General features: G+C 38.7%; 1 protein-coding gene and 1 pseudogene across 9 annotated transcripts in view; both read left to right on the forward strand.

Moving 5' to 3' along the window:
* Positions 1 to 5358, forward strand: part of CNOT6L (CCR4-NOT transcription complex subunit 6 like) — a 110186-nt gene extending 104828 nt beyond the window's left edge. For all 8 annotated transcript variants that reach the window (XM_082389362.1, XM_082389360.1, XM_082389357.1 and 5 more), the window contains one exon: positions 741 to 5358. In XM_082389362.1, coding sequence (XP_082245488.1) covers positions 741 to 953 — 213 coding nt within the window. In that variant the 3' untranslated portion in view covers positions 954 to 5358. The remainder of the gene's footprint in view (positions 1 to 740) is intronic.
* Positions 5359 to 8187: 2829 nt separating this feature from the next.
* Positions 8188 to 22983, forward strand: part of LOC309627459 (solute carrier family 25 member 16 pseudogene) — a 252225-nt pseudogene continuing 237429 nt past the window's right edge. The window contains exon 1 of the transcript XR_014249457.1: positions 8188 to 9269. The product of XR_014249457.1 is annotated as a solute carrier family 25 member 16 pseudogene (transcript). The remainder of the gene's footprint in view (positions 9270 to 22983) is intronic.

Here is a 22983-nt window from a genome sequence, read left to right on the forward strand (position 1 = left end):
ACAACTGAATACATAGATAGGTCTTTACTGAATGTTTTTTGCTGAGGTACTGTTATGCATCAAGGAATCCAGAATTTATAGTACACCAGGATTTGTGAAAATGAATATTCTAAACTTAAGAACAGATTAGAATGATTAAATGTGTGCAGTATTTTGTATATATGTATAAAATCTGGGAAAGCTGAACTAGGATTAGCAAATCTGAAAACATGCTTTACAGTGGCTTCATTCAGATGTGTTTGATTGATGTACAAATAACTGAAAATCATACCAGTTATCATTAAAAGAATTATTCTTGTCATAACTTTTCATTAACTTTGTATATGTTTGTATAAATATTCTGATTTTCTGTTTATTGTAACAGAGTCAGTGCAGTTTCCATATTGTTTATACTGATAAATTAGATTTCACTGACCCAAGCAAGCCAGTTCTAAAGATACCTAGACATGATTTGGTGTGCTTAGCTTCTCAGTTTGCTTACCACTTATGCACATGTGCAAGGCTTTATGAATCCACTAGGGTACTGTGTTTCCCTGTCCAGCCACCTTTATTTCATGTAGTACCCATTCAAGATTTGAGCTCTATTTGACCCATTGTGAAGACAGCAGGTGTACCAGAAATACAGGTTACTCAGGTATTTGGCTTTTACAAATTATGCATTGTTCTTTTATATATCATAAGTTTTTCTTTTATCTAAGCATATATTTTTCTTTTTTTCCCAACTCCCAATCTCTTTTCAGGGCGTGATTGACTACATTTTCTATTCCAAGACTCATATGAACGTGCTTGGTGTCCTGGGGCCTTTAGATCCTCAATGGCTGGTTGAGAACAACATCACTGGGTGTCCACACCCTCACATCCCTTCAGACCACTTCTCACTGTTAACACAACTTGAACTCCACCCTCCACTCCTGCCTCTTGTCAATGGTGTTCACTTGCCTAATCGGAGGTAGTGGAGTACTGCCCCGCAAAGACGGGGATCTGTTACTATGGACCTGTACAGTTGTAAATCAAAGTATGTAGGAGTGAAGTATGGCCATCCTTAAGCTGCTTCTTCAGGTTCCATTCATTATGTGTTTGCTATAAGATTTTGTACAATTTTGTGCATATTGGTATCATTTGGCACTAGGGCTGGAACCAAAGTATTATCACTCTCTTTCCAAATTTTTAATTTAACATGTTTTTAAGTTGGACCTTCTTCATACTATATTAGGAGTCAGCATTCATAATTGATAAATCACCGATTCAAGGCCCAACAACAGGGTATTTGTTTTTCCAAAACAAATACTTTCTTTTGAATGGTTTCAAGTGAGCCAACCATTTTTCATTTTTGTGAAAGACAGTTTTTAAAAACTATAAATATAAGATTTTAAACTGAATGATGGCCTGCCTTGCAGGAAACTTCCTTGAATTTCTGTTTTCCATGATAGCAAACTGATTTTTGGCTCCCCAGTCATTTGCACATTAACAAAGCACTTAAATTTGCTAGATCTGTACATAAACTAGCCATAATGAGAAAAACTGAGGAATGAAAGGTGATTGCACAATATGCTTTCAAAATCAAGCATTTAACAGCACACAACAATTTGTTGGGCAAGTGCTGGTTGGTTTTTTTTGTTTGTTTGTTTTGTTTTTTGAGGAATCATTCTGTATTTTGTTCCCCTATTAGTTATAACCTTACTAGAAGTATTAATTCTAAGCCTGTCTCTTCAGTTTCTTTATAGGAAAACAACGGGTAATTTCTGCTGCCACACATCTTGAAAATAGAATTTGGTCTATTTAGGATGCCCACAAAATTAGTGTCCAGTATTTTTTATTGTTTCCATCCACCCTTTTCTGCCTGGTTGTGCTGGAAAAAACAGATATTATATGATCTGTATCATTTTTGCTGTTATGGTCAAATGTTTAAAAAATAACTACTGAATGAAAAGGCCCTGATCAAAGTTTTAGAAGAAGAAAGCTACAAATATTTCATGTGTTTCCCAGAGTAGGTCAAGTGGCTGTTGGTTTTGGCTTTTTGAGGTGACAGTGGGAAGGATTTGGGAGAGAGCGAGAACAGGGAGTAGTTGAAAACCTTGGATCATTTTTCCTGACTCTAGTTGCCAAATGGCCATTATATGCTTTTAATCTTTGTTTCCATTGTCTGTCAGGGTTGAATTAAGAAGCTACTGGTTTATTCCCAACTGTTGATGCTCTTTAGATATGTTGGAATCCTTTTTTCGCCCAGGAGGGGCCAGTTGAAAGTCTGTGACTCAAGAGGCAGTGATTGAAATACTGTTTAATGGGGGAAAAATTGGTTGGCTACTTGATGTTAATTATGGCACAGTAACAGGAAAAGGTTGTGTCTGTGTTTTTAAGTTTTTCTTTATTCTGCTTTTTTGCTGCTATAAGAGTTTTCTGAAATTTATATTTTAAACTTTTCATGCACTTTACTGTTTCTAGTCTCAAAATGTGATATTTTTAATAAACAAGAAACTTTCCATTATGTGAATGAAATTTTAAAAGAAAATAACCTATATTTGTGTTTCACTAATATATAAAGTACAGGTCAAATTTAAATTATTTAATTAGTTTTAAATATATACAATTTGTCTCCTCTATCAAACCTGACATCTTAGGCTGTTTTATTAGTCTTAAATGATGCATTTCCTTTGGTCATTTTATACTAATTTCTTCCATAGTAAATTAATCAGGCTACATAATATGATATTTCCCCTGAAGGGTAATTTTAGTGCAACGAGGGAGGTGGGTTGATGTAATGTCATATATGGGATTGCATCAGAAGGGTTCTGTAAAGCCTAAACTCCCTTTTAAAAGTGCCTAGTGATAGAGGCGTTGTTTGTCATCTATTATAATTGGAATGTCATTGTAGTTGAGTGAAGTTTGATGTAAATAGAATATTCTTTTAAAAATGTCAAGATATCAGAATAAACAAAATAAACAAAGAAACAACCCTTAAGATGACAGATTTTCCTCAATGTGCAGGTATCCCTTCTTATATACCTCAAGCATTCAACATCTAGCCATGCAAATTGATTACATAGTACTGGAAAGTAGAATAGCATGAAAAACTTAATTTTGTGGACATTACCTTTTTTTGTAATCAGCTACTGTATGTTTTATTTTAAATCTTTTGTTTTGGGTGGGTTTTCTGCTCTGGAGGTATATGCACTAACAAAACATTTTCCTCCTTTCATCTACGCATGTTAATTAGCAATGTGAGCAATATTTCTTACCATACTTCACTCCCAATATTTTTTGAGATGTTTGTATAAAATGGAATTTAAAGTTCACTTATGATTGTATATGAACCACAGAGGAGCCCATTTATTAATAAAAAACTTTTTTAATAGTTAAATGTAGAGGGAAAAATAAAAAAAATTGGGAAACATTGTAAACAGCTTAAGTTTATTTTGTGTATGATTGAGGCACTCTGTTGCAGGAAGGTGTGTAATTGGGTTCTCTCTGCTTCCAAATGCACTCTTTCAAACCATTCATTATCCTGTGTATTTTTAATGTGGTTTTAGTAAATGTTGGTAGTAGCTCTGTTGAAGTAGGTAATTGTGTTATGTTTTGGGTGGCAAACACACTTGGGGCATGGTGACCCAAATTTCATGTGCACGGTTTCCCTTTAGCCCACTGCCCAAATTTCACACACCCTTCACCCTTTGTTCCCTTTGTAAAAGGAGTGGTATCTGTTTTGAGCTGCCAATTCAGATGATCAGAAATGCTGCTCTCCTCAGTATTGTCTTGTTAAAAACGCATGCCATTTGGACCTTTGGCATGAAAAGCCAAAAGGAAGAGGTGAATGACATATGGTATATATTCAGTGAAAGTAAAATATTTATGCTCATATACTTTCTGGTTCTCAGAATAAGTTAATAAGCTTTATGCCATGGGGCTGCTGCATATTTTATCTGAAGATGAGAGAAAATTTGGGCATTTTTAGATTGTGATAATGTTTTCTTTTAACTGTTAAATATGATTTCTGATATTTTTCTAAGAACTGGAGTGTTCTTTAAATTTATTGAAACAGTGCTGTTTGAGGAGGGGAAAACTGCACTATTTGGCATTACAACAGTCACACAGTGCGTGTCGTCACCCACTCTCTCAGGCATCAGTATCCGCCTCATAGCTTTACACATGTTGATGGGGAGTCTTGCAGCATCCTCAGGACTGACATCTGGGAAAGGCTCAAATCCACTTACTGCTCCTTGCTTGTTGACTTTGTTTTAAAATATTGTGCCTGGTGTCAACTTTTAAGCAACAGCACTGCCTAAAAGCAAGCAGAGAACAGAATCCCAGCACCATTCTATAGGCAACTTTTTAGAATTCAAATATAGTAAATCTGTTCAAGATTTATGATGTTTTATGTAAAAAAAATTTTTGTACAACGTAGCTGAATATTTTTGTTTCATTTCTTTGATGTAAGGCGTGTGAACGTTCGTTTGAATATCACATGTTAAAGTCAGGTATGGCACAATGGGTTCTGAGACCAGCTTTTCCTCCCTCCCATTTGCCTTGTTCCGAGCTCTTTCTTTTCAAATTACTTTTCTGATATTCATAGGCAAATATTTAATTTTACTAATAAGCATCCTGTGTGAATGTATTAAAGAAGCCACTGTGTTTTAATGTTGTAGTTTGCAGAAATATAAAGCTTCATTTCTTATTTGTCCCTATTTGGTGTTTTAAAGTTACCTATTAAATCACAGAGAAGCAAGGGAGAAAGTTGAAAGATCCCGAAGGCTCATATCACTTGATTCTACGGTGGGTTGTATTAGAATTGAGGATGTGACACCTTAAAACTGGAACATGGGCAATCATATGGTGTTCCATTTTAAAATTGTATCTCCTAAGTATATACCATTAAATGGGTGAAAGATTAAGTTTGTATTTGTATTTCCAAGAGTTTCTAAAAATCACTAGTGCCATGTATACTTTCAAATCAAATAGCAAAGAATAGACAAAGCACAAGAAAAAAAAAAGTTAAATGTGTTCTTCAATGGAACCAGAGGCATATGGTTCATCATTCCCAATCCAAGGCTAGATTTTTCTAGCAATAAAAATTGACTGTATCCCCAGTACTTACTTCTTTGTTTCTAAGGTCTTATATTCTAAGTTTCTGAGGGATTTTAACAGCTTTGTAAAAGGCACTGACTGATCAGTAGCTTCAGTCACAGAAAACGTCATCAGTTTCTGATACATTTGGCAGGCCCTGAGAATAATGGTTTCATAGCAAGCAAAGACTTCACTGCACATTTTCAAAATAGCACTCATATATACTTACATTTTGACAGAAATGTGAATTCTCACATTTGTAAGGTAGTCTTTCTCTTCTACCTGTCCTCCCCCTTAAAAGACACCTTTCTAATGTGTAGAAGATTTGTTTAACCTTTTCCTTCTGAACTGTATCATGTTTGTAGAACTCTGTGAATTATTGGTACACAAATTAACTAGGGAAATTAGAATATTTTTCTAAGCCAGGAGCTTTAAAGTTTTGAATTTGTAGACAGATGAGAACTTTTATACTTATGGTTGCTTTGAGTGATTGTAATTTTTTAACAGCCTCATGATTACTAAATTTGAATTCAAACCTAAGTAGATTAGTACATCTTAACCTGGTTTATTTACCAAAGTTGTAATCTGTTTTAAGAACAAGATGCCAAGAGCGTCTTGTGTTTTACAGCATGATACATCTTCATTGTGTGTCACCTTAAAGCTTAAAAGAAAAAAGAAGGTTCTTATACCTGTACTGCAGGGTGTTCTGAACAAGATCCACAGAAAGAAAAAAGTAGTTCTTTTCAGGAAGATGGTAAGGGAGACCATGCATGTTTCTTGTTTATAATCAAATGCCTTGTGTAAGTTTCTCTGTTAAATCACAAGTTCTGTAAGAAATAGGGAAATAGCAGGAAAAGCAAGCTTTATTAGCCTAGTTAGTAATTTCTTCTGGCATAAGTTTGTTTGGTTATTCTTGGAACCAAAGGACAACAAGCATGTTGAGGTTGTATTCAACAAACATTATGACATCAAAGTAATGGAATTTTAAGTAAAATAATTTTCACTTTCAAAGCATGGGAAATAAGGACATTTCTGCATATTAAATATTTTCTATGGCAGTGGTGTAAAATTTAGTAGCATTGTACTGACACGAGAAATTGTGTCATCAGAAGTAAATCACATTATGAAGAGTGTTTGCAAATGCCAAGTGATATGAGTCTTTTGGCACAGTAGCATTGGATATATTCAGCTTCCAGAAACTTTCAGAAGGCATATAGTTTGGCGCCTACTAGTTGTTGTTTTTGTTACAACAGTCTCCCCAAATTTAGATAATTTCCCTATTTGTATGTCTGTCACTTTTAACTCGAAAGCGTAAGAATCATGGTAGCCCTCTCAGAAGTGGTCCTTTCTTGCTCATTTCAGTTTTGTGTTAATTTCTAATTACTGCTATATGACTGTTTTCTTTCAAGTTATCAATGGTTATATGTACCACATTTGTTTAATTAGTTAACTCACACAATTGGTTCAGCGTTGATGTGTCAAACAATGACTTTGCTTCTTACTGAACAGGCTTAGTTTCCTGCTACTTGTTTAAATCTTGATGCAGTAAGTGATGCACTAGTCTGGGTGTGTATTTATTCAGAAACTGTACTGTTCTTTCTCTGTGCTTAATTTGCTTAAAATATATTTCCTTACCTTTGAAATTCTTGGGCGGTGCTCTGCCAGGTTTTGGGGGTGTGGTTTGGATGGCTGTGTTACTGCACACTGGGTGTGGAATTGTTCAGTGTTGTGAGTGGCAAATTTCTTAAACACCAGCAGCACTGAGAAGTGCACTATGGGCATTCGTACAGTTGTCCACATGCAAGCAATTCTTTCATCTAGGAGAAGCTGAGGAGTAGGATTCGTTGGAGTACTTAGTATATTTTGAGAGGGATGAATGTTTCAACTTTTGGATTTGTTGTCTGAGTGGAGTGGGGTGGCATGGAGGGAGGTGGTTTTTTGTTTGGGGATTTTTTTGAGAGTGTGTATGTACCTTTTCTCTCTGAAAGGGCCAGGGTGTTGGTCAAATTCACCGTGGATTAATTTATATATTTTTTCTATTGTGATTTCTTTCAACCATAAAACAAGTGCCAACTAATTGTCCATGAGATGACTGACTCTTCCACTCAGTTTACCATTTGAATAGGGAAGGGCTCATTTATTTTAATTTCTTGGCATTAAATTAATAATCCATTGTTTTGCCTACATTTGAGTCATTCTGTGACCTCTAAAGTGTTTTTGTAACTAATTTAATGGTTGGAAAGCAAAGCACATGAGTTTAAAACTGAACAAGAAGTTTTGGTAATTTTTTTCCTTGCAAACTTGGTAGTTTCTATTGATGCTATTCCAAAACAGGTTCTACTGTTTTAGGTTGTGTATTTACTTTGCTTTTGTCCTAAGAAAAAGCCAAGCCCTAAATCAATTTGTTATTGTGTTCTAATAATCAGTTTAAAATCTGAGATTTTCTTTCTTTTTTTTTTAATCAGAAGATTTAATGAAGTGCCATGTAATTGTAGGTTACTAGTGTTTAATGTTTGATAGACTGGTTCTGTGGTGTTCTAATCATTTAACACTCTGTCATCCCCGGAGAAAGTGGTTCTACTCTTATGGAACACATTCTCTCTGACAAAATCACCAGCTGCTTTATTTTTCTATTTATTACGGTTAAACAGTTGATGAGGTCTGTATCTTGACCAAACTGCTCAGCTGAGATGTTTTTCACAATAGACACTGTACAAAATATGCGTGCAAAAGGACACAGTTGGGTGGTAGTATTTTTTCATTAATGTGAACATTGACTAATCAAAGCAGTCCTGCCTTTTAAATCTTGTGGCAGCTCAGGAGGGAGGTGCTTAAGAACCTTAACTACTATGTCAGATGACAAAATACTTTTTTCCATTTTGGAGATTGGGTACTGCTCACACATGATGTATAGGGCTAAATATATGCTTGTTTCCTCGCACCTGTGTACTTCCCCTTCTCTCCCTCCCGTTCCTTCCCCTGTAGGCAATAAATGGCCATTTTGCAACTGCATACCTTTGTCTTGGTTTTTTACTCTTTATGTGTGCAGTTTAAAGGTCTGCTTTAAGGTCAGCGTATCTCTTCTAAAGTGAAGTTGGGAACCAAGGTCAGGCAAAAATTACAAATTCATACTACATTTTTTTTTCCTGGTGAAAACTACATTTTGTTTAGAAAACTAACACTTTGTTTAGAATAGATTTGGAAAATAGTCATAGTTATGAGACTTGCTTTGGCTGAAGAAATCTGAGCAGAGGGCCATGTGTCACTTCTGAGCGGGGCTCTAAGAGCCAGTGTGCAACTTGTCATATTCCCTTTTCTTGCCTGGATGATCATAGCAACGTATGTTGAGATCAAACCTCTCATCCTAGATCCTTGAGTAATGATGAACAGAGCTCCCCTGCTGAACTACATAGGACATGTAGTGTGAGTGAAAAACAATTGCCAAATCTCAGTGTCTTAATTCAGTAAACGTTTGTTATTACAGCATAATCTAGCCCGTCCTGACTGATAGACAACCATCAGACAGATGTGCCGAGTTACCAGTATTGACCAATCTCAACAGGTGAACCTGCCAAGACTTAGAGTAAATTCATTCAACAGACATTTAAGTATCTGCTATGAACAAGTTGGACAGGTTCCCCATCCTCCAAGAATTCACTTTCCAAATCCTCTTCTATTTATGATTAAGGAGAAAATAGTGAAGTGTTTTAGTTAAAGGTATCTTAAATCTTAGAATCTTGGAAGAGGAGAGGGAAAGGCACACAGTGAAATAATTAGGAATTCTGAAAGCTATGTTTAGGGATATTCAGTAGAAAAATGATATTAACGCATGGTGTGATTGGGACCAGATTATTTTTGAATGAATAATTCAATATTATTCTTGAGTGAAACACAATAAAAAACTGAACTGCCCAGTTTAACAAGTGTTTAGGGAAGATACTGACAGATTATTTTGGAACAGATTGCTAAGAACATCAAATCTCTAGGCTGAAAGCTCAGTGCCTACTGATTTGTCTTTTCTACTAAGGACCCATTGTGAGCCTGTCACTGACCCTGAGGACCATCTCTTTACAGAGGCCTTGATGTTGGCCAGCATTTTGGAAGTCCTCCAAAAGTAGAATCACTCACCTCTGAAGTGGATCTTGAAGGGACCAGGTTTCAGGATACTGGCTTACTAAGAAGACACACAGGGCAATCAAGACATTCACCAGGTGACCTTGCATTCCACCATGTGATCTTGGGCAAAACACATCCTCGTTGGTAAAATGAATTTAAGAAACTAAATCTCATGAAATGTTTCTCTCAAAAAGCAGACACCAAGACAAGGGCTTGCAGGCAGGTGGTTTATTTGAAGAAGTGATCCCAAGAAAGCAGAGTAGGGCACTAGGAAGAATGAAACAGGGAAGGAGGGAAAGCCAAGTCAAGGATGCACTGTTGAGCTAATCCTCTGTGGGCAACTGGGGCGTAAACCTGCCACTGACCCTCTGAAGAGCTGAATGGAATGCACCTCAAAATTGTCTCCGTGAGGGGTAGGAGAGGAGAGGATTTGTTTGTGGAGTCCCATCTCCCATGAGGCAAGGGTTGCTCCATGGGTGTTAATTCCTTTTCCTATCCATGTTTGTACACCTATCAAATCCACTAAGCAGGTTCCTGCAGGTATCCCATACAATAATAGTGGAGAAATGGGGTGGGAGATGGTGCAGAAAGCAAGAAACATTTGGTGGAGCTGAGGCTACAATTAATCTATGATTAATGTCATCCTCCCTCTTCCATCATGCATTCCACGTCTAGCTTTGCACCACCACATCAGTGGTCTAGGTTGCTTCCCTAACGTTGGGTGACCCAGACCTTCATCCCAACAAGATGTATTATGCTTGTTGGGCCATTGGTAAACAGTCTGCTAACCCATCCCTGGGCATGAAATTACCAAGAGCCGCCCAGTGAATCCCGTGGGTTCCAGACATGCTTCTTCCTGCCTCCCATTTTGTAGTAGTAGCACCCGTACTTTCTCATGGCAGTATGGTGAACCTTTACACTAGCATGGTGAGCCCCACATGGCCCGTTCCTGGGGGCAGCCTACATCCAGTGCCTGGGCAGCGTGGGCATGAAGGCCTGGTCTCAGTCCACACCTCAGCAACTCTGAAGGGCCAACCCACCAGATGTTCAGAGTTCCCCATGGTGCCTCTGTTGAGACTTCACTGTAACCCAACTTCTCCCTTGGTCCAGTTCTAATTCCTTTCACGGGGTGTGATTCTGAGAGCACTTCCTAAAGTAATAAGTTTCCTGCACACTAATCTCCGTCTCAGAGTATGCTTCCCAAGGAACAGGACCTGCCACGCCTAGTTTTAAGGAGTCATGCCAGAAGCATATTAGGACTGCCTCCAGGACTCCCTGCTATAAGACTTTAAATTTTGAATCACTAGAGAGTGCCACTGTGTCAATAAATTGTTTCTTATGTACTCTAACTGAGGTCTCTCTGGCCCAGCGCTTTCAAAATCCACTTCCACATGGTTCTCCAGTACCTGGTCATAATGTTAGCCCAGGTCTTATAATTCTTTGGGAAAGTTGTTTTCTTCTGTTGTATTCCTCTGCACAGGCTGTGCTGTGATGTTTCCAGGGGGAAGGGCACCAACCCTTTATATTTTCTGGAAGTCACTTCAGCCCGAGGGGGAGGGGCTTGCAACAGTGAGGGGAGGTGCAACAGCACTGGCTGCCTCTTACTTTGCACCTTTGTGTTTTGTGGTTTTTTTTAACATCTTTATTGGAGTGTAATTGCTTTACAGTGTTGTGTTAGTTTCTGCTGTATAACAAAGTGAATCAGCTATACATATACATATATCCCCATGTCTCCTCCCTCTTGCGTCTCCCTCCCACCCTCCCTATCCCACCCCTCTAGGTGGTCACAAAGCACCCAGCTGATCTCCCTGTGTTTGCACCTCTGTGATCAAAGGCAGCAGTTGGCAGTCAGAGCACAGATCCCCAATACTTGGAGAACTGGGTTCTGTTTGCTCACCCTGCCTCTTGCAAGCTGTGCGCTGGCTGCTCCAGGAACAGGTGCACAGCTGCCCGCCATGCGGCTGGGGGTGGGGTAGCTGCTACTATGCTAAGAGCTGACACTGACCAAAATTAATCCTGATTTACCTTCCAAGCCTTCCCCTGGAAGTTTCAAGTCTTCAGTAGACTCCAGAGTTCTCAGATAGATTGTGCCAGTGTAATTGTTGTCTAGGTGGAGAGGCAGATTCCTGGTGCATTCTACTCTGCCATCTTCCTAGAACCCTTCTTTATGTCTAACCATTTTTAGCGTCAATACAACCACAACCTAATGCTGCTATGTAACAGGACGCCAGTGTCCTTTACACAAATACGCTCCTGTCGCAGATGTATTTCTTAATACTGTGGCAAAAGAATGTCTTCTGGGCCCTTCAAGGTGAGGGTGTGGTTGGGAGCGGCTAAGCACTTTGTACATTATGAACCCGTTCCAGAGTCTCATCTCTAGGATTCTCCAGATGCCTTTGCCTATGCCTGTGCTACCCAGTGTGGTAGCCACTAGCCTCATGTGGTTGTCGAGCACTTGAAATGATAGTTTAAAAAAAACTGATTAAAATATGGATCCTAGAAAGCTAGGAATTACAAATGTGGCTCATATTTCTGTCTGATAGCACTGTTCTTCAGTGTGCCAAGCACATTCTGCCATCTCTGCCTCACATGTTTTCGGCATTATTTTACTAACCTAACGGGGTTAGTCCCACCCCCTGGTGCTTCAGTCAACACACTTAATCCTGAATCCCAGGCAGGTGTACCCATGTCAGTACGTTCACACTGATTCAGTCTTCTGAACTCCATTCTTCTGAATAGTCTTAGAATATATTCTGCTGTGGTCTGAATGATCACATCACCTAGAACTCATACGTTTAAATCTTAACCCGCCAAGTTTGTGATATTAGGAGGTGGCACCTTTGGAAGGGGCTTAAGCCATGAAGTTGGATGCCTCATGAATGGGATTAGTGCATTATAGAAGAGGCTCCAGAGAGATCCTTTGTCTCTTCACCATGTGACAACACAGCAAGAAGGTGCCATCTATGAACTAGGAAGAGGGCCCTCACCAGAAGGTGACCACACTGGTACCTCGATCTTGTTTTTGTTTGTTTGTTTGTCTTTTTAGGCCACGCCACGTGGCTTGCAGGATGTTAGTTCCCTGACCAGGGGTCGAACTCGTGTTCCCTGCAGTGGAAGCACGGAGTTCCAACCACTGGACCACCAGGAAAGTCCCTGGTGCCTTGATCTTGGATTTCCAGTCTCCAGAACTGTCAGAAATTTCTGTAGTTTATAAGCTACCAGTCTGTGGTATTTTGTTATAGCAGCCGGAATGGACTAAGACATATTCCTATACATGTTTTCAAGACTTCTTTCAATATGAACTGACAAAATTCTGCAACTCCTTTGGTGTATTTGCTGTCTTTCACTGGAGCAGGTCCTGTACCAGCTTTTCCATCTGGGCTATGTTGGGATAGAACTTTTGTTATGAGACTAGAGACAATGATGGATGGTTAGAATGGGTTCTATGGGGAATAATCATCCTCTTCTCTGGCAAATGCCACAAGTGAAGTCATGCAAAGGTTTTATGCAAGTGAGGGTTGGTTGCCTTGGGTGAGATGTTAAATTGACAAATTGACAAGGGGAGAACTACTGCTAGCTAGGAAGATTCAGGAAGTTGGAAATTTCAGAGTTTGCAGCCTCATCTCTGTCTGCGCAAATGTTACCATCCAAAGTCTCAGTGAAATGCTCCTTTGCATCCAGAGCCCTTATCTTAGCATAAAATAACTAATAGGACTATACATTTAAGTAATGTTGCAACTTTTCAGTCTGTATTATCAGCCATGTCTGCCCTGTGACTACAGGGCAATGGAATGTGGCTATGAAGCCTAAGGTTTTATGTTAAAAGTTTAAGGTGTTAGGTTTATCTTTTTCTTTGTGTATACTCTTCAGATCAATCAGAAGCATCCATACCATCTAATAATTCTTGTTAATCATGATTATTATCATAATGGTCAAGTGCATCAGTTACTTGGCCAAAGCGTTGTCTTAACCCTGTACTAGTCTCAAGAAACCACAGCTTATTAAGTAATCATGATGCTGCTGCATGCCACAACTTACTGGTGTTCATTTATTGCCTGTGAAGAGGTCTTCACTGCATTCCTGGTCAAACAGATAACAACCCAATCTCAGGGTTCCATGTTGAATATCAGTTTCCTGCAACCATTCCTGATACCAAGAGCTGTATCAGTAAGGAGCCATTCAGAAAAATAGAAACCACTTCGGGCGTTGCAAACAGAAGAAATTTCATGCAGGGGATTGGTTACAGGAAATGGAAGAACTGGGAAGCCAAATAAGAAGGTGTTGCGGCAATCCTAAAAAATGTGGAAAAGCAGGAAACTGCTACCACCACTCGGGTGGATGGAATGTAGGGAGGACAGAGTGCTACCAGGGCTCAGAAGCTGAGCCATCTACTGGGAGCTGGAACCTCTCAGTGGCTATCTTGTGAGATCTGAAATATATAGGAATGATTATCCCATGGGAACTGGTGTTATGGAGGGAACATAGCCAATGCCAGAGATGCCACCAAAGCAGAGAAGGAGAGGGTAAAATGCCCTGACTACTTCTGTCTCCCACTCCCAAGTAATCCAGCAAGGCTTCCCATTTGCCAAACCTACTGAGAAACCACTTGTGAAGGGACCCTGGGAAATGTAGATCCTGAGATACAGGCAGAACTAGGGAAGAATGGGAATGAATCTGAGAGCAAGCAGGCAAATGACCAGCACAAGAAGTATATCCTTTTTTGTAATTATGTACACACTTGGTGCTGTAGGCGGATTCATAGAGATGATACAGTACAGACTTTGCTTCAGAAAAGCTTGCAAACATATGGCTATATTTGTATGTCATTAGTAGTAACAGCATGAATGCCAGATGAATCTTATGTCATCCTAGCATTATTTTCTGGTAGGGCTGCCTACATATTTTTTATATATAGAAGAAATCACCATAAATATCATCTTATGAGAGGCATGAAATTACTTGAAGTAGCAAGTACTTGCTACTTTGCTGTCTTTAAATACGATTCTAAGTACTTTCCTTATTTTGACTACTTTATTCAATATTTTACCTGTTTTTTTTTTTAAGAGCTCATGCAGCTCAATATTTATTTATTTATTTATTTATTTACTTATTTATTTATTTATTTATTTATGGCTGTGTTGGGTCTTCGTTTCTATGCGAGGCCTTTCTCTAGTTGCGGCGAGCAGGGGCCACTCTTCATCACGGTGCGCGGGCCTCTCACCATCGCGGCCTCTCTTGTTGCGGAGCACAGGCTCCAGACGTGCAGGCTCAGTAGTTGTGGCTCACGGGCCCAGTTGCTCCGCGGCATGTGGGATCTTCCCAGACCAGGGCTCGAACCCGTGTCCCCTGCATTAGCAGGCAGATTCTCAACCACTGCGCCACCAGGGAAGCCCAATATTTTACCTGTTAATAGAGAAAATTAAGAAAACCCAAAGAACAACACACACCTTCCCTTCCATAAGCTTGGCTTTCTTTAGTAATTTGCAACTACATAGCCAAGCTGATTAGTCTAAATTTAGTAGACCACAAATGATGTGTCAAAATGAGGTACTAAACATATGGAGAGGAAATAGTATGGAGAATCCTGCTGTGAGATATTTATTTCTGTGGAAATTTTAATCCTTATTTTTAGTATTTCCACATCTATAAAATATTCTATGAGGGGAAAAAAAAAGGGAACTCTTTTGTTTTAAGAGTCTTATTCTAAGCCAAAAATACTCTTGCCAAACTTTTTGCTTATACCCTTGATGGTTTGTCAACTCTTATCTACCAAAAATCAGATAAGTTTGGAAAGTTTACATTCTATACCAGGTTTAAAAAAGAAAGACTTTATGTTTTGACTATTTGAATTCTCTACCCTGTGATCAGGAAGTTAGATTCAGGCATTGACCCAATGATCCATGTAACAGCTTCCATTTTTTCCCCCATAGGAGGGAGGAAAGATTTGCTAGAGAGGCTGACAGCATGAGAATGTGCTACTTCTTTTAACCCTCCAGATTGGGTTTCTCCTCAGCACAACTGGCCAAGCAGTTGTTTCTGAACAGTCTTGGATGCTCTCCACAAGACCAGGGTTTCAGTTGTATATAGTAATGCCTTCCATTAGAACCAAGGGGATATCTTTGGCAATCACCACAAACATCTGACTTAACAAACTCGCCACGTACAGACTACGTGACAGTGACTACTGGATTCAATGTGAAGATGGCAAAAGACAAATGTTTCTTCTACTGTCCTGATGCAGGCCAGCTCATAGGCATACTTCTGGGGAAAAAATTAAAAAAAAAAAAAAGGCATGGAGCCATTAGGAAATGTGTAGGCTAAGTGAGGGATGTGAGAGGATACAAAAAATTAGGTTCCTTTTGCAACTTCCCATTTTTAGAGGGTGGAGCAGCTTTTATCATCTTTGCACAGTGCCCTCAATAAAATGTTTATTGAATGAATTCATTAAAGAAGACTTACAAATATGTCAGCCCTTCAAATGTTTGAAAACTTTTATCATATGGGAGAGGAATTATTGAGCCTCTCTTTAATAGCTACCCTCTGTTCTTAGTTTTCCTTCCTTTAAAGACACACAGAACAATAAATGGGAGAGTTTTTAAATTATTAGAAGTATTTAAAAACAGACCACATAGAGATTTCCTTGCTACTACTTCTGGAAACACCATAGAAGAAAATATGGTTTCTGTAGACAGTAAGTCTAGATGACCACTAATTGGCCTCCCAACTCTGGCATTTAGACTCATAGAATCTTCAATTTTCATTATCATTCAGATAGTTATGTTCATAGTCATTAATAAAAATGTCTTTGAAGTATGCAAAGAATTAAAATATAACTGGGACTGAAGGAAATGTAATGGCCAATTTATTTATGTATATGAGTAATTGAATAAGTAGTTCAACTCTTAACTGGACATGATTAAGCCTCTTTCATTCTGTAGAATGTTCATTTGATTCCATTACCTTCTCATCTTGAAAGAGAAGACAAAAGAAAGGGAAATAACAAATTTGACAGTGAAGGAAAGGAAAATTCTTGTTGTTTCCCTCCTTTCTCACTCACTCTTTAGACCCTCTGGACCTGGAGGGAAGCAGGTTAGTGGAGTAGTGGGTCCAGAAACCCAGAGGTGGTCGGCCAACTCCCAGATATCAAATCAATGACCTTGGTCCTTATTTCCCTCAACGTTTCTGTCACATTTACTCATGATAAGCATCCATTTCTTCTTAAAAATTCCATTCTCTTGGCCTTTGTGAACCTTCAGAAGAGTTGAAAAAGACTCAGGAAAAATTATTTCTTCCCTGTTTGTTCCTTTTCTTTCTTTCTCCACTACCCTTGAATTATTCCAAGCATCAGCCCTAGGTGCTTCCTTTCCTTTTCATTATTCCATCCATAGATGACTCCCTAACGTCTAACTCTACCCCAATCTCTTTCTTTATTTTTAGTCCTCTATTTCTGACTGCCTCTGTGAAATTCTTGGGCACACTAATTTCACTATATTCCAAATTAAATGAATCTTTCCATCACTTGTCCTGTTCCTCCTCTTGGTTTCTTAGGTAGGGTGAGTAAAAGATACCAGTCAGGAGTAGGCCAAGGTTTGGGGAGCCATGGAAAGCAAGAGGTCAGTCAGAAACATTACAGATGTAAGACCAGTAGGACTTGATAAGTACTATCTCTTCTCTATTAAGTACAAATCTATTATTACTAATTTAAATTGTACAAAAAGTCATTGATAGTCTTTTTTTACTGTGCTGTTTTATAGTTTTATTTATAAAGGACTTCTAAAAGTTCAATACTAAACTTGGTCTGCCAACTCCTAGTGCTTTAGGCTCTTAAGTTTCTCACATTCAACTGCTCCCATTTTGTAGATATTTGGGAACTTAATCTCCACAGTTGGGAGGTGGTGTATATGTGTGCGTGCTATAATAGATTATGAGCAATGAAAAAATAATCAATTGTGGGGTTTCATAAAAATGGAAAACTTATCAAAGAATTGATTAAATCTATACCTCCTTGTCCCTCTCCTCTGCATACTTCCTCCTTAAATCCAAGCCACATTGGATGGGCTTTGTTACTGGCCTATACGGAACGTCTTTTTTACTCTAATGTTATCTAGGGGTATTCCTCTGACCTGATTACGTTCTGAATACAAGTGAAACGACTGGAAATGGCTCTTTGTTTGACAGGGCTGAACTGTGTTTTAAACATCTGCTGTCTAAATGCATATTAAAGAAACTTCTCCAAGTAAATGTCGTCTATCTGTGGAAAATACTCAGCTGTCTGGAGGGACAAGTGTTATGTCATATGAGCTCTCAGTGTCTCTTCCTATCCTGAAAACAAACGCAGGAGAAAGGAATAAGAAATCCTTTCAGCATACATGCCAAAGGTCTGAGAGTGCCTTATTATAGTACAGTTGTTAAAAGCATGTATAATATTTGTCTTTTTGCCAGAATTAGGCAATTATGCAATTACTATACAAAATTCTGATCTTGTCTGAAACTGCAGTGGTGGGACTATCATCTCTAGTGGAATTGTGAACTCATGGGCCACCAGTTTTTCTGTAGTGACAGTGCCTTGTGTATTTTCAGGGATGTAAGGAGGAGTGTCTTAGTGAAAAGATGAAATGGGAGAAATGTTTGCTCTGATCCGCTTTTCTATTCCCCTTATCTGAGACTCAGGTGCAAAGAAGAGGGCCTGGGATGACTTTGGGAAGAAAAAGAAGAAAGAAGAGAATTGAAAGGGTTGTTGTTTTTTGTTTTTGTTTTTTTTATGGTGGTAGTGTTGAAAAATTGGTAGTAGAAAAAAGAGTTCTAGGAACTGGAGGAAACAATAAAAATGGTTTAGCTCACCTGTTAGCTGTGGGTTTATGCTGGTTAACACGCTATACCTATAGCAGAGCTATCGTATTGCATTGATTTGGTATTACTATGAATATGTAAAAGTGCTTTTTAAACTAACGGAAGTTCTCTTTTTATATTTTTAAGAATATTGGTGCAGGAAAAAATGGATGAAAATACATCAAAATGGTTACTAGGTTTTAATTCATTTTTATATCCTACTTCTTTTCCACTTAACATTATAACTTAAGCATTTCTCCAGGTTAATAAATATAACTTCAAAACCACAGAATATTATAAAGCCATTCAAAATGTTTTGGTTGTGCTTTCATAGGGTTGAATTTTGTATTTAATGAATATATAAATTGCTTCTAATATTTTGCTATTATATATCGCTGAGACTAACATAAATGTACTAAAATTCTACATTTTCAATATCAAAACTTACTTTGCCAACATTTAGAATGATTGGAATTGCAGAGGAACATTAAGATATTATGTGGCTTAGACCTAGCCCCATGTGAAACTTGGGTTTCTAATCCACCTCCACCATTACAACCCAGGGAGCCAGGGGTTAAAACTCCCAGCAGATGGTGCTGCTGATGTTGATGCTGCTGACTGAGCATCCCAGGGATTTAAATACTTGCTTAAACAGGGTTAATACATGGAAGACAGCTGGTCTGTGGCAGAATTAGAGGTCAGGAGGTTAGTCACATTTCCCTAAACATAGAGGACACACCAGTCAGGATCAGTGAAAGCCATTTAGGGAAAGGAAAAAGCAGAGGGGTTCTATTTAAGGGAGCAATTGAATGAGAGGGTAGATGGTGCTAGGGTAGAAGAGAATCACCAAATACCGAGGGAGGAGGATGAGGAAATGAAGGAAGACCGAGACAGGCATGGCGGAACACTGGCCCACATCCTCCACGCTTGAGATGAGGAGAGAGACCACACCTCCAGCCCATTTCCCAACTCCAAGTTTCATTGACCTATATTTTCACCAGTATCTGGATGTGAGTTAGCAGAGCTTTGATCTTGCCAGGCTGTTAGACATTTAACTTGGCTAATTTCCTCTGTAAGAGGACACAGTGGGGTGTTATCAAGTTGGAAGAAGCTATTAATGTCTTGGAATTAAAATCTCATCAAGGACAGTGACCAACATCTATTGCAGTCCAAATTCTGCAAATGCCTTGAGGGTCTGTTCTTTGTGGAGCACTGTGATAGAAGTTCAAGGGTTTGAAGTGGAAAAAAAGTAAGACAGTCTCAGCTCTCAGGTAGTTTACTAAGTAATACATGGATGGTGGATGGAGGAATTCGATGTGATGATGACTGTAATACTGAGTTCACTAAGAAAAGTGGTAGGTGCTTCAGAAGTGAGAGACAAGGATTGGTAAGGAACGCTGAATTTTTATGAATGATATAGGAAAATATTAACAAAGATGTAGAAGGCCATTATAAGTGAAAGAATCACATAAGGAAAGGCACCTAGGGACTGTTTCCACTTCCTCCCCCACCCCTGTCCTCCCACACACACACGGATGGGTACACATACTTCATCTTAAAGTACTCTGAGGTCTCTTTATGGAATAAATAAATCTATTCTTAACTTCGATTTCTGGCATTAAATAGTGTTCCAAAATATATTTTGAATATTTGAAGACCCAGTTTTTATATGGCCTACAGAATGATACAAGGAAAGACCATGGGTTTTAATACTAGAGAGACTGGGGTTTAAACTTCTATCCATTTTCTAGTAGTATGAGCTTGAATAAGTTACTCAATCTCTCTGAGCACTTCTATTATCTCTAAAAATGGATAACATAAGAATGGACTTTGTAAAGTTGTTGTAAGAATTAAATAGGAAAACTTGTTAATATGCTTGTTTGGTAAGAACTGCTTTCCTCGCCTTCACTTCTGTGAGGCACCCTCCTCCTGACCAGGTCTGTGCTCCCTGCCTCCTTGATCACACTAGAGGGCGACATTATCCCATCCAAGGCTTCCAGGAGTGAGAGCCTTCTCAGCAGACTGGATTTTCCTAAATGCCTCAGCAAGTGAGGAAGCAGAAACTCTGTGTTCCAGAATATGAATAGGACGGTAAGAGAGAAACTGTGGAAGGACTTCGGAGCAGCTGCTGTGTCCCTCTGTGGGCAACACCTGTGTATGAAGACATCATCAGAAGGCACTGTTCCAGCAGCTATTTCTGCCAGCTGGGTTGGGAGTACTTCTGGTGCTACTAGAGCAGCAGACCCTTAGACTGGGTATCTAAATGACCCACTTGATTGCCACTAGAAAACCACTGTGCTTGTATGGTATCTCTAAAAATCCTGCTGGAACTTGTTTGCTGGAGAGTCAGAAATGTGGTGACCTTGTGTTCTAGTTTGCTTGGGACAGTCCTGGTTTATGCCTGGCATAATTATTAATAGTCCCCCTTTTACTCTCAGTGTCACAGTTTGGTGAATAAGTTACGTGGCCACCCTACTCCGAATATTAGGAGGGGTACTTACTAATAGTGTGGATCTGACCAAGCAAGGGTCCTCGGGTCTAGTTAAGACTATGCATGGGCATTGGAGTCAGAAAGTGACAGATATATCTGGGTTAAAATCCCTCCTTTGTCTGTGTGTCACTGGCAAGTTATTTAACCTTTCTAAGCCTCAGTTTTCTGATGTATAGATTAGAGATAATAACAGGACACAAATGCATTGTACCTTTTAATCCTCCTCATTAAAGTGCTTACCAGAATCTCTGGCATGTAGCAATAATGGTAAGCTATCCTTGTTATTATTTTTAAGATTCACTGTAACATTCAGGCTCTCCTCTGAATTCAAGGGGATTTAAGCTGTATTGGTTGAAGAAGAGGTGAGGAAATTGACGACCAGAGTAAAATGAATTGCTCAAGGTCACAAGAGAATTATTGAGTTGCCCAAGATCAGAGCCAGATGAGCACTAGTTTCTCAGAACCCCATGTCCACTGCACCAAAGTGGTTGCTGTTTCTACAGAGACCATTCAAGGTTAAAAATGTGACCTAGTTTCTGTCCTGCAGCTTTAGCAAATACTGGACACAATATTTTTCTGGAGCTTAGAGGACAGTAGACATTTGACTACTTCATTTTAAAATTTTTACTGCAAATGTCTCAAACATATGAATAAGAATAGAGAATCTATAAAAACTCTCCAGAAAGTAGGCATTGAGGGAACTTACCTCAACATAATAAAGGCCATATATGACAAACCCACAGCCAACATCATTCTCAATGGTGAAAAACTGAAACCATTTCCTCTAAAATCAGGAACAAGACAAGGATGCCCACTCTCACCACTATTATTCAACATAGTTTTGGAAGTTTCAGCCACAGCAATCAGAGAAGAAGAAGAAATAAAAGGAATAGAAATCAGAAAAGACATTAACTTGTCACTGTTTGCAGATGACATGATACTATACATAGAGAATCCTAAAGATGCTACCAGAAAACTACTAGAGCTAATCAATGAATTTGGTAAAGTAGCAGGATACAAAATTAATGCACAGAAATCTCTTGCATTCCTATACACTAATGATGAATAATCTGAAAGAGAAATTAAGGAAACACTCCCATTTACCATTGCAACAAAAAGAATAAACTACCTAGGAAAAAACCTACTAGAGAGACAAAAGACCTGTATACAGAAAAGTATAAGACACTGATGAACGAAATTAAAGATGATACAAACAGATATACCATGTTCTTGGATTGGAAGAATCAACATTGTGAAAATGACTATACTACCCAAAGCAAACTACAGATTCAGTGCAATCCCTGTCAAACCACCAATGGTATTTTTCACAGAACTAGAACAAAAAATTTCACAATTTGTATGGAAACACCAAAGACCCTGAATAGCCAAAGCAATATTGAGAAAGAAAAACGGAGCTGGAGGAATGAGGCTCCCGGACTTCAGACTATACTACAAAGCTACAGTAATCAAGACAGTATGGTACTGGCACAAAAACAGAAATATAGATCAATGGAACAGGATAGAAAGCCCAGAAATAAATCCACGCACATGTGGTCACCTTATATTTGATAAAGGAAGCAAGAATATACAATGGAGAAAAGGCAGCCTCTTCAATAAGTGGTGCTGGGAAAACTGGATAGCTACATGTAAAAGAATGAAATTAGAACACCTCCCAACACCATACACAAAAATAAACTCAAAATGGATTAAAGACCTAAATATAAGGCCGGACACTATAAAACGCTTAGAGGAAAACATAGGAAGAACACTCTTTGACATAAATCACAGCAAGATCCTTTTTGACCCACCTCTTAGAGAAATGGAAATAAAAACAAAAATAAACAAATGGGACCTAATGAAACTTAAAAGCTTTTGCACAGCAAAGGAAAACATAAGACGAAAAGACAACCCTTAGAATGGGAGAAAATATTTGCAAATGAAGCAACTGACAAAGGATTAATCTCCAAAATTTACAAGCAACTCATGCAGCTCAACATCAAAAAACCAAACAACCCAATCCAAAAATGGGCAGAAGACCTAAATAGATATTTCTCCAAAGAAGATATACAGATTGCAAAAAAACTCATGAAAGAATGCTCAATATCATTAATTATTAGAGAAATGAAATCAGAACTACAATGCGATATCATCTCACACCAGTCAGAATGGCCATCATCAAGAAATCTACCACCAGTAAATGCTGGAGACGGTGTGGAGAAAAGGGAAACCTCTTGCACTGTTGGTGGGAATGTAAATTGATACAGCCACTATGGAGAACAGTATGGAGGTTCCTTACAAAACTAAAAATAGAACTACCATACAACGCAGCAATCCCACTACTGGGCGTATACCCTGAGAAAACCATAATTCAAAAAGAGTCATGTACCACAATGTTCATTGCAGCTCTGTTTATAATAGCCAGGACATGGAAGCAACCTAAGTGTCCATCAACAGATGAATGGATAAAGGAGATGTGACACATACATACA

The sequence above is a fragment of the Balaenoptera borealis genome (genome assembly GCF_965194805.1).
Source record: "Balaenoptera borealis genome assembly, chromosome: 4".
NCBI classification, from domain to species: domain Eukaryota; kingdom Metazoa; phylum Chordata; class Mammalia; order Artiodactyla; family Balaenopteridae; genus Balaenoptera; species Balaenoptera borealis.